The sequence below is a fragment of the Arachis hypogaea genome, chromosome 7 (genome assembly GCF_003086295.3).
Source record: "Arachis hypogaea cultivar Tifrunner chromosome 7, arahy.Tifrunner.gnm2.J5K5, whole genome shotgun sequence".
In the NCBI taxonomy this organism is placed as follows: Eukaryota; Viridiplantae; Streptophyta; class Magnoliopsida; order Fabales; family Fabaceae; genus Arachis; species Arachis hypogaea.
Genome location: NC_092042.1, coordinates 24,500,696 through 24,517,904, shown reverse-complemented (window position 1 = coordinate 24,517,904; position 17,209 = coordinate 24,500,696). Strand labels below are relative to the sequence as shown.

At 34.4% G+C, this 17,209-nt stretch overlaps 1 protein-coding gene across 3 annotated transcripts; it reads left to right on the top strand.

Annotated features, from left to right (window-relative positions):
* Positions 1–3,592: 3,592 nt before the first annotated feature.
* On the top strand, positions 3,593–16,953 carry LOC112702825 (DExH-box ATP-dependent RNA helicase DExH5, mitochondrial). 3 transcript variants are annotated; one of them, XM_025754012.3, is made up of 19 exons: positions 3,593–3,903; positions 4,225–4,382; positions 4,469–4,556; positions 5,820–6,065; positions 9,235–9,330; positions 9,819–10,007; positions 10,121–10,280; positions 10,360–10,490; positions 10,911–11,078; positions 11,164–11,436; positions 11,699–11,890; positions 13,164–13,367; positions 13,523–13,592; positions 13,680–13,828; positions 14,787–15,092; positions 15,251–15,310; positions 15,439–15,588; positions 15,708–15,818; positions 15,902–16,953. In XM_025754012.3, exons 1-19 carry the CDS (start codon positions 3,868–3,870, stop codon positions 16,355–16,357), a joined length of 3,243 nt encoding a protein of 1,080 aa, XP_025609797.1. In that variant the 5' UTR covers positions 3,593–3,867; the 3' UTR covers positions 16,358–16,953. The 3 variants fall into 3 exon arrangements, with proteins under 3 accessions (XP_025609797.1, XP_072055403.1, XP_072055404.1); XM_072199302.1 differs by lacking the exons at positions 3,593–3,903; positions 4,225–4,382; positions 4,469–4,556; positions 5,820–6,065 and adding exons at positions 6,627–6,706; positions 6,796–6,929; XM_072199303.1 differs by lacking the exons at positions 3,593–3,903; positions 4,225–4,382; positions 4,469–4,556; positions 5,820–6,065 and adding an exon at positions 7,201–7,223.
* The last annotated feature ends 256 nt before the right edge of the window (positions 16,954–17,209 follow it).

Below are 17,209 nucleotides of genomic sequence, written 5' to 3'. Positions count from 1 at the left end.
CTTGTTTCCCTTCCTATTTGTGCTCCGAACTCTTGTAAAAAACCCTGCAGCCTTGGCGTAGTTCCTGTAAAAATTTTCAGTATCTTCAAGGGTGGTAAATGTCATTCCAACCTTGGGAACAAACTGCTCATCAACAAGAGAGAGAGGCTACATAATACACCATGTCAAAAACTAAAAATACACCCAATCACGTCTGATATAATACACCCGAACGACAACAACTCAACTAAAATAACAAAAAAAGCCATAAACTGTAAATACACCACACTTTCCCCAAAAATACACCCAAAAAATTCTGATCTACATCCGAGCGTCTGCTATAAATTGCAGATAATTAATCAAAACTAATACATTAAATTCGATCCACAGATTTATGTTCATGCGTTAATTTCACAGTCAATGTTCACGAATTATTTAGCTACACAATGCTATACAAATAACTGCAACAAAATTCAGAGTAATCGTATGTAAATCAAACCTCAGGAACTTCGTTAGATTCAAATTCATAATCCACTTCACCCTGATTCAGCTGACAATCTGAGGTTGAATCATCCATTATCTTCAAAACGAGTTCAAACTTTGATTTCAGAAACCAGAAAATCGAAAAGAAAACGAAGCTGGAGTTACAGAGAGAGGAACTAACGTCAATGACGAAGAACAAACCAATGAAAAATGAGTGGGAAAAAAGATCGAAAAAGCAGGGGAAAATGCGCGAGAAAAAGAACGAGGAAATTTGGAAAGAATGAGAATGAAGAAGAAAACAAATCTTTTAAATTTGGTAGTTATATATACGCGGGATCTGTTATATAGCGCGTGTAAGGGACATAACACTAGAAGCGCGTTTTGGGGGGTTAGTGGTTAATTGACTTGTAATGCTTACAAGGCCTAATGGCTTGTATGCAGAGCTTTTCTGTTTTGTAATTGTATCTTTAAGGGGATCATGCTTGCTAGGCCGGTGGAAATTATATTATGATTTTTTAAAAAAAGCTTAGCTATATAGAATTAATAATATTTAGGATCTATTTGGATAGGTTTATAAGTAACTTTTTTTTTTTTTACTTTTAACTTATGAAAAGGTATAGTATTAATGTCTGGTGTAATTTTCAAATTAAATTGTACCTTTTAAAAAGCTATTTAAGTGCTTATAGAGAAGTTAAAAAAATTACTTCTCTCATAATAAATTTTTTTTTATTACATTTTGTTTAAACCAAACACTTTTAAAATTAAAAAACCAAATATAAAATAAATTATTTATAAGCTACTTTTAATATAAGTGATGATTGGATTTTTGACGGTTTAGAATTTCACAAATGAAATCTCGTCGAAGTATAGTCTCTAAACCAACAATAATCCTCTCATACAAAAATTTGTTTGTCACGAGTACAAACCCCTAAAATCTATAAACCGAAGTATTTAAACCTCGGGTCGTCTCTCAAAGGACTTGCAGGGTAGTGTTCTTGTTATTGGTTATGGCCTTGTTTATTTTGGGGTTTTGATATGAGAGATATGAACAGTAAATGGTAAGAAAACTTTATTAACAAAATGGTCTTGGCAAGGTTTGGTTGTCAAGGGTCTTTATCATTATCACTAGCCACAAGTATAGTAGTTACAAGGATTAATCCCACTTAGTCATCCTTAAATCAATTAACAAAGGAAAGTCAAGTGAGTTATATCAATCCTAGTCCATAAATCCTAGCTTTCCACTAATTGGATTAATGAAGGCTAGAGTTAATGGCTATCAACTATCAATCAATTGGACACTAGTGACTCAAGAAATCCTAAGTCACCTTCTCAAGTCAAGAACATAGAATTCTACTCTAACATCCTCTCAAGCATTTCATCAAACACTTGGAGGGTAATGAAAGAAAGCATTTTCATTTGTAAGAATAAAAAGAATCAACAACTAACAATTACAAAGAATTAACAAAATAACAATCAACAACATCACAATCACATGAATTATCTCAAATTGCATTATTAAAAGAAAACAAAAGAACAAAAATATCTCAATTACAAAACCTAGAAACAAAATAAGAGAAATTACAACAAGAGGATAGGGATAGAAAGAAGAACCAAAGTATAGCAATCATCAATTGAAGGTAGAAGTAGAAGGAGACTTGAATTAAACCTAGAACTATGAGATCCTAATCTAACCCTAATTTCTAATCCTAATTCTAGAGAGAAGAGAGAGCTTCTCTCTCTAACTCTAACTACTTCTAAAACTAAACTATGACTAATGATTAAAAGTATGTGAAGTATATTGATTCCCCTTCAATCCTTGGCTTAAATAACATCAGAAATGAGTTGGATTGGGCCCACAAGGCTTCTAAAATCGCTGGCTACGTGTTGCATTAAGTGGGCCATGTGCCACCATCGGCGCGTCCGCGTACCGTGCGCGTGCGTGCCCCTATGCGCGATGCAACTATGACAAATCTTATATCGTTTCGAAGCCCCGGATGTTAGCTTTCCAACCCAACTGAAACCGCATCATTTGGACCTCTGTAACTCAAGTTATGGTCGTTTAAGTGCGAAGAGGTCAGCTTGACAGCTTTCCGGTTCTTTCATTTCTTTATGAGTTCTCCAACTTTACATGCTTTTTCTTCATCCCCTTAATCAAATCTTTGCCTCCTAAATCTGAAATCACTTAACAAACATATCAATGCATCTAATAGAATCAAGGTAAATTACATTTATCTATTTTAAGTCCTAAAAAGCATGTTTTCACTCTTAAGCACAATTAAAGGAGAATATACAAAACCATGCTATTTTATTGAATAAATGTGGGTGAAAGGTGATAAAACCCCCTAAAATCAATACAAGATAAACCCTACAAATGGGGTTTGTCAATAAGCATTTATTATTTAAGCTATTTTTCAAAAGGAACTTAATTAAACTCTTTATTAAAACTGGACCTTAGTTGTTTTTAGTTTTTTGTGCGATTTTAAGGACAAAGTTGATGTCATGGAGATGATAATTTTATGATAAAGTAAATAATTATAGGAGGTGTCATTATTTTTTTATATATAATGTGAATATCATAATGAATTTATTATTTTCAAAATTGAATTCAAAATATTTTATTTAAATTAAAAATTATTTGTCATCTAAACTAATTCAATCTTTATTACTTTTATACATATTTAATAAACAAGAGAACAAATGAATATGATACATTAGTATTATATAATTGAAGTGAGGTGCCAAAACATGTCAACACTATTGAGTGACGATTTTCTCATGTCTTTGTTGAGTGACATGCTTGGAGTTAATCTGGTTTCTCTAATGTTTTTCTTCTCTTCGTTTCACTATAAGTATTGCAATGGAATCAGGGTTGGAAACAGGCATGGAGCTATGGAAGGAAGAGTCATAAAATGCCCTGTTTTCTTGAAAAATAAATAAAAATGTAAGAGAAAGTCTACGGGACAGTAAATTTTGTAATTTTTAGCTATCAAATAACTATTAATAATATTTTTAATAGTGTGAAATTGTATCTAATAATATAAAATTATTTAATTTTCTTTTGATGATTAAATATTGGCCAAAATTTAACAAAAATAATGCCCCTGGTACTCTCAAAATGTAAAACGATTCTAAGTTAGTACTACATAGAGAGGTGGGTGGGGCTGATTAAGGTCAAGGTGAGTAGGCGATTACGTTGCACGCGCCATATCACTTATGAGTTATGACTTACCTCATCCATGTGTCTGACCGAAGCCGTAAAGACATAAACACCACAAAACGACGCCGTTTGAAGGGCTTTAAATTAACTAAATTCAACGCATTCGTGGGTTAACAGTCAGAACCCAGAACCCTGATTCATCATCTTCTTCCATCTCTTGCCAGTTCCAATTTGAAGGAAGAAAAGAGATGCCTTCTCAACCGGAAGAGGCTTCGTCACGTCCAGTGAGTAGATTACTTCTAATTCTTTCTTGATTTTCGTAATGTTTGTAAACATGGCTAATCTTCAACTACTCACTTTTGTAATGTCGCTATACTCCTGTGTGTCCCATTCTTCTTCTATCTCCTTGAATCTTTCTAAAATGTTTAACTGCATTTTCCTTGTTGATAGTAATTTAGTTACTTTGATTATACCATATTTTCTGTACGGCAATAAGGTTTGAACGTATAACCAAAATTGCAGATTTTAGTGAATTGATATCTCAGTTAAATGCATGCTGTCTTAGTTTTTTCTGATTTTGTTTTTCTTCAACACTTGCTTCTCAGAGTGCTTCCCTTGCGAATGATATTGCTGTGGAGTGGAAGCAGAAATTAATCACACTTTTAGATGATGAGAGTAAGCAAGAGTTGATCTCGAGAGAGAAGAAGGATAGGCGTGAGTTCCAGCAAATAGCAGCTTTGGCAAGCAAAATGGGATTGTACAGGTGTGTGTGCGTTTTTCAACTATTAATGCTGGAGTTATTACTCTTGCTCTGTTGTGGGGGAACTCAATTACATTTCCATCTAGCAGCCATGTGTATGCAAAAGTTGTTGTCATCAGTAAGGTTCCACTTCCCAACTACAGACCTGATTTGGATGATCGACGTCCGCTGAGGGAGGTATAGTTTTGTATTCATTGATGTGCCCTGTACTTTCTTGAACCATTTTGTTGAGGACAAAAAAGAAGGAAAAAAGAAAAATCTGAAGTGTATGTAATTCAGAAAATGTTGACAGAGATATGACAAAATGTCTATTTGTGCCTCCACTATTCCTAGGTTTTGGGTCCATAGAAAATTGGCAAATTTTATCTCAAGACAGAGAAATTTTGCTTCATTCTGTATTAGCCTTTTCTCCAAACATGTTATGTCTCCAAGGCTCTGTTTGGAAATTGTTTGGACTTTGGAGAAGGCAAAGGATACAGAAAAGGCAATCCAGGACAATGAAGCAGGATCAAAGACAAAAATTTTTTGTCTTGTCTCTATATTCTGCCTTGAGAAACAAACAAAATACAGCAGAGTGTTTTTTACATTTATGTTCTAGGATAGTTACCAAACTGACCCTAAATGTTATTTCTCTTCTACCCTCTATTGTCTCAGTCACGACCTTATAAGATTTATATCTTGTTCCTTAGTACTAATTTTAGCCTATATTTGGAAAATAGTTATAATTGATAGTGTTTCAGATTAGAGAGAAAGTGAGAGAAGGAAAGAACAGAAAGAAGATGGAGAAACTGAGAATTGTAGAAAATGAGAGTATCTTCACATTAGAGTGCTGAGTCAGTATTTATACATAGATAACAAGAGTGTTCAGCACTCTAGAACAAGGGGGTAAAAAGGTCTTTACAAACTTAAGTTAGTTAGGGACTGTTAGGGGGAATCTATCCTAGTTGGCAGCTCTTACAACTGCTCTTAAGAGTTTCTAGTTTCTAGGCTCTTCTAGATCCTTTACTCAGCTTACTCTATCAATAATTAAGTTAGCATTTAGTTTTTGTTATTTTATATTTATTATTAAAATAAAAGTTGTCTTGAAATAAGTCATTTTGTTGGGCTAAAGAAAAGAAGCAAAGGGTTTATCAGAAATGCTAGAATTTTAATTTGAAAAATGTCTTTACTTATAAGCAAGTTTTTTTAGCTTTTGATTTTTAGTCAGATATATTTTTTTAGAATTACTTTTATGCTAATACATCTGAGAATAAATGACTTTTAGGTTAATACATTTAATTGGAAATTGATTTTCGCATAATCAATCTTACAAAATATACCTAAGTTAAAATCAAGTATTGAAATAATTTTAATATCATAATTTACCCAAATATACTCTTATTCTGTTGGACATCTTATCTCATAGAAATAAACCTAAGTAAGGGTTTTTGGAATTAACAGGTAAGCATACCTATTTCTATGTTAAGGCGAGTTGATGCTTATCTTGAAGAATACCAAACCCAAAAATCCAGAATGAAGGAAACTTTTCCAGATTTGTCATTTGCAAGATCAACAAATAACGATAGTATTGGTGTGGATGAAAGGTTATTTGAGAAACCTCAGCTGCCAGCATTGAATAAGGCTGCTTTGGAGAAAATTCTCCGGCAAAGAAGCTTGCAAATGCGTGATCAGCAACAAGCTTGGCAGGTTGTCTTAATAAAAATATATGGTCATGGCAAATTGTTATTGTAATTGAATTTGATATTTTATTTTAATATTTTTATTTTATCATCTCTGCTTAATAAATTTAGATATGCACCATTTTCTTTTGCAACTTATGTTTGCAGCTATATGAATTCTTTTACCCCCAAAAAAGGATGGTCATATGAATTTTATTCTTATTTTTATGCATTCCTGGTAAGATGCTGCAAATAGTTTTCCTTTGGATTTTCCGAGGGTAAAAGAAAAAGAAAGCTCACCTATGTTTAATGTATTGATGTGCATTGAATTTTGAGTTAGAATATGAAAGATTGCTATAAAAAAATTGTAGTGCTGTTCTGTGAGTGATACATGAGGAAGATGGTATGAGGAGAGTAGTTTTTGAGGATATTGCGATCAGTGTATTCCATTTCTTTCTCTCCAAGGAATTTTGTATATTTTGCATATTAAATAGAAATTTCATTAAGATTCACCTTTGAGTGGTTCAGGTAGTCATTCCATGTTTCAGCTTTATTTGAGTTTGACTATGAATCCACAATTTTCTTTTGTAGCCTTAGGAAATAGCTAAATTTTTTGATGGGAACTAGAAGACTGATTGGTAGCAAAGAAATTCCTTGGTAGTTATGAAGGTAGGTGGTGTAATATAAGGTAGGGTTCATGAACTAAAGTGGTTGGGCTACAATTTCTCTCATAAAAGTGAGGGTGGAATCTTGTTCAGGTTATCCATCGAGCACCACCATCGGAATCATTGTTACGTGAATTATTAGTTGCAGCAGCCTGTTGATGTGTGAGGTGCACATCCTGCTATCAAGGGCTCTATCCATCATGGGGCCAGTACCATTCTTCTTGCAGGTGCCTTCTAATTTGTTTCATTTCACGTGGTTTGTCATTTGAATCAGGCCTTTGTTTTTGGTAATATTTAGTTGCAAGGTTCTGCTGTCCTAGTAGAATCATGGCTGATGGGTTCTATTATTTCCTTTGGTTCAAATATTACTGAGTTTTAGGAGTACCCGTGGCTAAGGCTGCCAACTAATCTTTGTTCTCCGTTACACTTCTTCATACAGAGAACCCTACGGCTTGTATTTCTCATTCTGGTAGTTGTCCAAGTCGTGGGAGTACTTCAATTGGTATGTTTGGCATATGCGGGTATGTTCTAGAACTTTAGACTAGTTCCTGTTGAGTGGGTTTTATAGATTTGGGAAGGAAAGAAGCCTAACCTATGTGCAATACACAGTCAATGCTACCATTTGGAGTTCTTTTGTCAAAGTGTAATTGATTACAGATTATCAGAAAAGTCAGTCTTGTGGGATGAGTTTATATGTTGACTGCTATTTCATGTAAAAGCTCATTGTCTTTTTAGAGGGATATGCAGAGAGAATGGAAAGCCTTGCTGTTTTCTCTCGTCAGCTATTGTTCTTTAAAAGTATCTCTTTTCTTCCTTTGTCTTTGAACTCTTCCTTTTGTTGTCTTAATTAATTTAATCTTTTAAGATGATGCTTCTCTGATCATGCTGCTAGTAGCTGATTTCATTTTACCTCTTTCTCCATGTTTTTCCTTTATTTATCAAAAGTTCCTGCTGAAGGAATTGGTCAAGTCTCACTTATTGAATTCAAATCTTTAACTAAGTTCTACATGTCCCCCCTTGGAATCCTTTTAATTTAATTTCTTTCAACTATTTTATCACTCTATTCATTGTCCCATCACTTGCAATTTTGAATTCTTAATTACATAGTACCGAAGTCAAATGTGTGGGGAAGGACATGAATGTTACCATATGAGTGACTACTTAGATTTTATGGTGAGAAAAAATTGTGTAATTATTTAATATATGCTTTTATGTAATTTATTCTTCATTTATGTGAAAGATTGAGTTTTCCTCTTCTATTATATTAAAAATTAGTTCATATGAGGTGAAATTTATTGAAAAAGAAAATTATATATAATAGGTGTACTTGTAACCCACTTCTTACAAAATTTTTGTATCCATTTTGCATATCCGTTCCAGGTACTGCTACCATAGCTCTGCCTATCTAACATATCCTTTCTTTTAGTATAGCTGTTAAGTGTGTCTTTCTTGTGTATTTTTTTTTGGCAGCAAAATGAATATGAATATTATTTTTCCTATTACACACCCTTAATATACATTTTTAGACATTTCCTTATTTGAAGACATGTAACTTGAACTTTCCATCGAGCTTATTCTAATTTCCAACAATTTACCTGTTCATTACCCTTTTCCCCCCTGAAAGTAAAGTTAGTGAAACCCCAAGAACTTTGAGCAACGTCACTTGGGATAAGTCATCAGAGTCCACCTCTATGGCCTCTCTTTACCTATAATATGCTCTCAGATATGCCTCCCCGTACCTTGAGGAAGAGCCTTATAGTGTAAATATGTCCAACTCCAACAACTTTCTTAGTGTCTATTGTTGGCCTCCCTATTTCTATTCAGAAAGGTTTTTGATTCACTAGGAATTGTCATCCAATGCCTTATCTCATAGGTTTTCAACATTTATGTATATTATACATTAGGCTTATATTCCTCTTCTGCAAAATGGCAAGTTCCACTTTTTTCCAGGGAAAAACATTGTTGGTTGCTGCTGGATCTATGCTGTCAAGGTTTGCTAGATGGTTAAATAGATTGTCTTAAGTCCTTTTAGATGCTAAGGGATATACATAGACCTGTGCTCTAGATTACAGAGATACTTGGTGCTCATTGTTGTAAGCATGTGGTCCATATTACTTTCTGGGTGGAACATGCTCATATTTAAGGAGGATTATTTGGCTGACCAACTAATTTGGGATATGATATTCGGCTTCTCAACAGATATGTGTAGAGACGTTGTTTCTCATATTTTTATGGTGTTGGTGTTGTCTCTTGATATTGAGGATGTATTATCTTCCACTTTCCTTATTATATCCTTCTATTGTTTTGATGACTTCATTACCCAAAAATGAATAGCAGTTGTTGTCTGGGTCTATGACAATTAGTCATCCTCTCCCATATTCTGTACAAATGCTTGCGGATAGAGGTTTTAGCACAGTTATTTGGTTCAAAAATGGGATCCTCTTAGTTCTTCATCTTAATTATTTACAGAGATCTCAACAGACATATCTGAAATACAAGAAGACTTCTTGATGTCTTAACTTTTCATTTCAGGAGTCGGCAGAAGGTAGAAGAATGCTAGAATTTCGTAGAAGTCTCCCTGCTTATAAAGAGAAGGAAGCAATATTGTCAACGATATTGAGGAATCAGGTTTATTGAATATATGTATTTTGTTATTGATTGGGTATTAGTCATTAGTTAATAACAGCTTAGGTATATTACTAGGGCTATTTTCTTTCTTTAGTTTTAAAAAAGAAAAAAATGTTTAAGAGCCCAGTATGCCCGTTTGAGTTATGCTAAATTTTTTATGAGTTAATATGTTGTATTCTTCCATTGAGTTAGGAAATGCTTTCCTAAAAATCTCTCCAAATCCCAGCATGAATCTTATTCAAATCTTGTAATCATTGTGATTAGAACCTATTAGAATATGTACTTAGGGAAATTATCTATTTGTATTTGTGCATTTATTTCATATTGTCTATATATTCTCTTTTTCTTCCTCTTAACACATATCTTCGGCTTGCATATTTGATTCATCTGTGCCAGCTGGTCTGTTGTAAAAGTAGTTTGTAGTTGATTTCAATATCTCAAGGCTTGGCATTTTCAAATTCAAAGTTGTTAAGTGGCATCTTTTACAGGTGGTTATCATTTCGGGACAAACAGGATGTGGGAAGACAACACAACTCCCACAGTTTATTTTAGAATGTGAAATAGAATCTCTTCAGGGAGCTGCTTGTAATATCATATGCACACAACCAAGGCGCATATCAGCGATATCTGTTTCTGAGAGGGTTGCGCTTGAGAGAGGGGAGAAATTGGGTGAATCTGTGAGATTCTTTTAAAATAATTACTGTGAATGATTCCATCGACACATTTCTTCTAGTATAATGTGTTTAGGTTTTAAAATATGCCTTCTCTTTCACTCTGTTGTTTATCAAAGGTTGGATATAAGGTTAGATTGGAGGGTATAAAAGGGAGAGAGACCAGGCTTCTCTTTTGCACAACAGGCATCTTATTAAGAAGATTAATAGCTGATAGAAAATTAAAAGATGTAACTCATATTATTGTGGATGAAATTCATGAGCGTGGGATGAATGAAGGTAGAAATTTTAAACTGATTGAGTCATTGGTTTCTAAATTGATTGTTGATTTCATGTTCTTTTCATTCTCCTGTGACAGATTTTCTTCTCATTGTCCTTAAAGATCTCCTACCTCGCCGACCAGAAATGAAACTGATTTTAATGAGTGCTACCCTTGATGCAGAGCTCTTCTCCTCATACTTTAATGGAGCTGCAATAATCAAGATTCCGGTGCGTTTAAAAAAAAAAATTGAACTATATGAAGGGGGAAAACTTTATCTTTGTGAATTTATTATGATAAATGAACAAAATATTAGCGGACAAAAGTATTTGGTGTATAGAGTGTAATGGTGCAAGTTACGGTTCATCTCACCTACAATGTTAACGGAATAACTGAAGAATTCTTGAAGAAAATTTCCACTAATTTCTTCTGTTATAGTAAATCCTTTTTCTCTGTCTTCTTCTTTTTAACAAAGTGTGGGGACTTGCGAGGTTTTAAATGGGATGGAGGTTCTAAATTATATTTCTGGTATGGGATCAAAAGGAATCTTCATATATTTAGTTGGAGGTACTGAGCATTGCTATTTGTGTGCCAAAAGCTAAAAGTTCTCCGTTCTTTATTGATATTGATGTATGTCATTGATAATTTAGGGTTTCACGCACCCTGTTAGAACCTGTTTTTTGGAGGACATTTTGGAATTGTCGGGCTACAGATTGACTCCTGATAATCAAATTGATGATTATGGTCAAGAAAGGATTTGGAAAATGAACAAACAGGCCCCTAGAAAAAGGAAAAGCCAAATTGCTTCTGTTGTAGAGGTATTGAAAATATCCAAACTATAATTGCTCCATTTCTTGAGATTTTCCCCGTTTAATTAAGTTCATTTGCGGAACATATTACCAGGATTCTTTAAGGGAAGCTGATTTCAAAGATTACAATCCACAAACACGAGAATCTTTGTCATGTTGGAATCCTGATTGCATGGGTTTTAACTTCATAGAATATATTTTATGCCATATATGTGAGGACGAAAGGCCAGGTGCTGTGTTGGTTTTTATGATTGGATGGGATGATATAAGTGCACTGAAAGAGAAGCTCCTTTTACATCCTGTTTTGGGAGATCAAAGCCGAGTTTTGCTTCTTATATGCCATGGATCAATGGCAAGCTCTGAGCAGGTAATTTGTTCCCTGTTGATGGCAGTTGACTTAACAATCTGCTTACATTCCTTAGCATTTTATGCGCTCTATGCAAGCAATAAAAGTTATAGTTTATGGTTAGAATAAATAAGAATAATGATGATGTTTCTAGAGACATGTTTACTCTTCAGAAATTTCTTGCATGCATAATCCTGTGACGATGAAAGAAACATGTCAGATGTGCCTTACTGTCCTGCATACAAGTCATACTTGGATAATATCTTGTATATTGAATTGACAGAGATTAATATTTGAAGAACCTGAAGGAGTGCGAAAAATAGTGTTAGCAACAAATATTGCTGAAACGAGTATCACAATAAACGATATTGTTTTCGTTCTTGACTGTGGAAAGGAAAAAGAATCATCATATGATGCTCTTAATAACACACCTTGTTTGCTTCCAACCTGGATCTCTAAGGTTTCTGCCCAACAAGTAAGGATATCTTTTAGTTGTTTTTCATCTTTGGCATTCATTATGTATAATTTGCTCAATATTACCAAAAAGCAATTTGCTTCTGCCATCTTTGATATATTTATACTGGGTTTTTTTCGTGTTATTCTTTTCCTAGAGAACTTTGTACAAAAGATCCATGTAATTCTGTAACTGTTGTGTTGGCTGAATGCTATCTTAACTGGGATACGCTATATAGACAATGTCCTAGTTTGTGTACGGATTCTTACATCACAACTCTTCATATTTGTGCTGCTATAGGCTTGGTTCATATTTAGTGAATAAGTAGGCATTGGGATGAGGGTAGCAGCCAGTTCTACTTGAATAACAAGATTGGGGGGAAAGATACATACAAATAAATTAATAATCATGATACTCTTACTTTTTAGATTTATATGATAAGTGATACTATTTGTATGTAATTATTATTATCATCTACGTTCAAGAAAATGAAGTGCCAATTACATAGAAAGGTATCAATCTACTTTCAGAGGCAAGGCATGGGCGGTGGGGGAACCGATATAAGAGAGAAAGTTGGAGTAGCGTCTATTGTAGTAAAGATGGTAGAATCTCGTCTCAGGTGGTTTGGACATGTGGGAAGAAGATTAGCAGAGCACTTGGTTAGGAAGGTGCATGAGATGGAAGGTGGACAGGTGGCGAATGGTAGAGGAAGACCTAAAAAATTCATACATGAGGTGGTCAAAGAAAATATACGTGTCAACAGTCTCACTGTAGATATGATACATGATAGAGCATAGTGGCATTATTTGATCCATGTAGCCGATCCCACCTAGTGGGATAAGGCTTTGTTGTTGTTGTTGTAGTTGTATTCTATTTTATTTGAAGCATATTGTGTGCATAAAGTATTCATGGAAAATGATATTGTATTCATGAACATCTAGGCAGATGCCAGTATAATTTTTGGGCCTAATTGAAGTTTCCCATTATCTGCTTAAAATGCCAGCTGCAGCCTAATTTATCAACTTTGTGGCAAACCTCAAATGCACCCAGTCCACTGAAACTTACTATCTAGTTTATTATCCTTATGAATATATAAGATATAACGTGAATCTTTGGGTTATAATGTTAAGCTATCTAACTGATTGCTTTGTTTGTGCCATTTTATAAAAGAGGAAATTGCCATTGGACTCAGATAGCATTGTCTAAGTGCAATTGCCATCCTGGATATGAAGTGAGAAGTTTTTAGATCTCAAATGCTGATTTTATTGTCTTTTTAACTTGAAATTTTTTACAGAGAAGAGGAAGAGCTGGTCGAGTTCAACCAGGAGAATGTTACCATCTCTATCCTAGATGTGTTTATGATGCTTTTGCAGAGTATCAATTGCCGGAAATTTTGAGAACACCTTTGCAATCTCTCTGCTTGCAAATCAAAAGTTTAAAACTTGGACCGATATCAGAGTTCTTGTCTAGGGCATTACAGTCTCCAGAGATTCTTGCAGTAAGGATAAAATAATAAACTCCGTTTCAGTTCTACATTTTATCTCCAGCTGTACATGTGCAGTTTTTTACTCACTATTTCTGAAATGAATTTGCTTGTTCACACTGTTGATTATTTGTGTTTATCTCTGCTTTGTTTACTTATTTTATTCACAGGTGCAAAATGCAATTGAATATTTAAAAATAATTGGAGCTTTTGATGACAATGAGAATCTGACTCTTCTAGGTTAATCTCTTACCAATACATGAAAGTCTGGCTTATTAATTGTTATTATTCAATTTGAAGCCTCATAGTTGATCTGTCAATTGATAGGGCACTACCTGACAATGTTTCCGATGGAACCCAAACTAGGGAAGATGCTTATATTGGGTGCTATCTTCAATTGCCTGGATCCCATATTAACTGTCACTGCCAGCCTGAGTGTGAGAGATCCATTTCTAGCACCGTTGGACCAAAAAGATGTAAGTTGTACTTGTGTTGAATGATTGCAGCTTTATCCTTTCAATAAGAGGTCATTTGACTCTCGCTTGTGTTTCTATGTTCCTCGGTTCTTCGGTTCTGGATTTCTACAGAAACATACGGCATAATAATGAATTGGGAACTTTTTATGTTTGTTTTATATTTCAAACTTGAAACACCAAATTCAATTAAAATTATAAAATGGCAAACCAACTCTTCCTATGTTATGTTCCTTTGTTGCATAGCTTTACATAATAAATCCTAAGGTTTGATAAATGAGGAGTTATGTTAGTTAGTCCTAGCCATGCAAGGCTTTGTTGATGCTTCATAATATGGATCACTAATGTCATAGTGTTAATGTTAGCATTGGTACCAGTGAGATTAGGAGAATATAGGAATGTGTAGCAGGTGTAAGAATGGAGACATAAAAATTCTCATTAACTGCTTTTGTAAATAGTGGTGTTGATTAATATTTCTTGGGTATTCACTTACACCAGGGGTATGTCGTGAACTTCCCTCCTCCAATAACTCATACGCTATGAGCTCCATTAATACAATTGAATTGAGACATTTCACCGTATTGATCAATTTTATAAAATTTCATAAAAATTTTATCACCACCTACCCGTTTATTGGAGCTAATTAAAGGCAGTAAGCAGTGGCTATTGAGCTTCCGTTTAAGGGCCAACAATAATCTCTCATTTGGAAATGAATACTTCTAAAATTGTTGTTTCTATGGGTGGTCAGTGATACTAGAATCAGTTTATTTTTTTTCTGACATTTTCTCAGTGTAAAGAGTTAGTTAAAAAGAGTAATATTTCAGTTCCGTTTAAATTATTCAATTTTGGACAGTATCACTACAGAAACAAGCATTGGTCCGTTAGGCTTGTCAGTCAGTGCTCAAGGACCTTATTACGAGGTTTTTATCTGGTGTTTGATTTATCAAGTTTTTCATTATAGGTTGCAGCTGCAGCGAAGTCTCAATTCTCCCATGATTATAGTGATCATCTTGCCCTTGTGAGGGCTTATGATGGCTGGAAAGATGCTGAAATAGACCTCGCTGGACAAGAATACTGCTGGGCAAATTTCCTTTCTTCACAATCCATGAAAGCTATTGATGCCCTTCGGATGGAATTCTTATCCCTTCTCAAGGATATTGGAATAGTTGATAGCAATGCAACAAACTGCAATGCGTGGAGCTATGATGTGCATCTTATACGAGCAGTTATTTTTTATGGGCTATATCCTGGAATTTGCTCTATTGTGGTATTTTTTTCCTTTTTTCCTTTATTATTTTATATTTATATTGCATAAATAGTATAATTTATTATGGAAAGTAGAAACTTTTTAGCGAGTGTTCAAATTGCATATGGAGTCCATGTCTATGCGGTAGGTAATTAACTATGATATATTTTCATTTGCAGCATAAAGAGAAGTCATTTTCTCTGAAAACAATGGAGGATGGTAAAGTGCATCTTCATTTGGTTAGTCCATTCAAATTTATTAATTTGCCATGGGTTATAAAACTGTAGGCGTGTTTTAGATGTCATCATTTCAACCTTCTGTTCATATTTTTTCCCATATTGATTACATGTTTGTTTCATTTCCCTAGAATTCAGTGAATGCTCGAGAAAGCAAAATTCCATATCCGTGGCTTGTTTTTAATGAGAAGATAAAAGTGAATTCGGTGTTCCTTCGTGACTCAACTGCTGTGTCTGACTCAGTGGTGCTTCTTTTTGGTGGAAAGATCTCAAAAGATGGTGTTAGTTCCTTTTCTTTTTCTTGGGGTGCTCGTGTTTATTTTATAAAATATTGCAGTTTGGAATTAACCTCTAAAATGTTTTGTAGTGTTTTATATTGTTTACATTCCTGTTCTGGCAGGATGGTCAATTAAAAATGTTAGGAGGGTATCTGGAGTTCTTAATGAAACCTCCTGTTGCTGAAATGTTTCAGAGCATAAGGAGGAAACTAGATGACATCATTCAGAGCAAAGTAGGTGCAAATTTATTTCATTCTCATACAAACTACGTTGATGAAATTGAGTTAAAATTTTAATATACTATTGAACTTTGCAGCTACAGTTTCCGATGATGGGAATACACTTATTTCACGAGCTGCTTTCTGCTGTACGGTTGCTGATTTCCGAAGATAAATGTAAGGGCAGATTTGTGTTTAGCTGCCAGGTCATTAAACCATCGAAACCATCTGTGATGACCTTGCAACCAGCATTGGTTTCAAGGACTGACAGTGGACCTGGTGGCGATAATTCTAAAGGTCAGCTCCAAACTCTTCTGGCTCGTGCTGGATGTGCTGCACCCATCTACAAGACTATGCAAATACAGAACAATCAGTTTCGGGCTGCAGTCGAGTTTAATGGTATACAGATAATGGGCCAACCTTGTCACAATAAAAAGACTGCGGAAAAAGACGCCGCGGCTGAGGCACTGCAATGGCTTATGGGTAAAAGACAGGCAGAAAACGAGCACATGGATCACAATGCAGTGAAGAAAAGCAAGAGGGATCATAATTAAGCAATCAACTGTAATGGGTTTTCTGTGAGGGTAACAAAAGAGTCCAAGATCGATGTACTTGTCTAGATTTTTAAGGTCCTTGCTCAAGTCTTTGAACTCCAGAAAAAATGGATTAGTTCCATTGTTGATATATAGCTCCGGGGCTTGAGCCAATTCATGCGCATACAACAACAATCTCCAATTTAGCGTGCATTGTGTTGATTCCAATCCGAGGTTGGAGTTGCCTACCCTTGATCAAAGCAAATCATTTAACATGAAATAAATTGTGAATTGAAAGCCTAAGATAACAGTCTAATCTGAGCCGTTTGACAAAGGAAATTTTTTTGCAGATGTTCATGTTGTTGACTTAATTTTGGGATAAGGTTCTTCTAAAGTGTTTCTATATTCAAAATGACAAATTTGAAGGTCTCTTAGCTACACTTAATCAGTATTGTACACGAGAAATGTGAAGACTAATTTGATATCTTCTGCAACAGAAAGAGCTTCCATTCTATATTTAGGTGAAACATGTAAGTGAAAATATAAAGAATGAATATTTAAAGTATGTTTGGAATTGATATTCAATGAACTTGGCGAGGGAAACAAATTTTGGTCAAGCAGGAGTTCGCATTAATGTGATCTATGTTCCTTCACTTTCTTTTCCTTTTTTTTTTTTCGGTTTTCACGTCTGAATCAAGGTAGAAAAAATCGAGATTTTACGTGAAATCGAAAAAGTAAATTAAAAATGTAAAACATAAAATCTTAATAAGATTTAAATCGTAAAATCGTCAGATTTAATACAAATTTCGTAAAATCGATAAACTCATTTAAAATCGGAAGATTTTAAGAGTTAAATCGATATTCTAGCTACTA

Excerpts from the sequence above, each read along its gene's own strand:
- LOC112702825 (XM_025754012.3), top strand. The coding sequence starts at position 3,868 with ATGCCTTCTCAACCGGAAGAGGCTTCGTCACGTCCA. Across the intron at positions 10,008-10,120 it reads GGGAGAAATTGGGTGAATCT|GTTGGATATAAGGTTAGATT; the intron begins GTGAGATTCTTT and ends TGTTTATCAAAG. Across the intron at positions 15,311-15,438 it reads GTAAAGTGCATCTTCATTTG|AATTCAGTGAATGCTCGAGA; the intron begins GTTAGTCCATTC and ends TCATTTCCCTAG.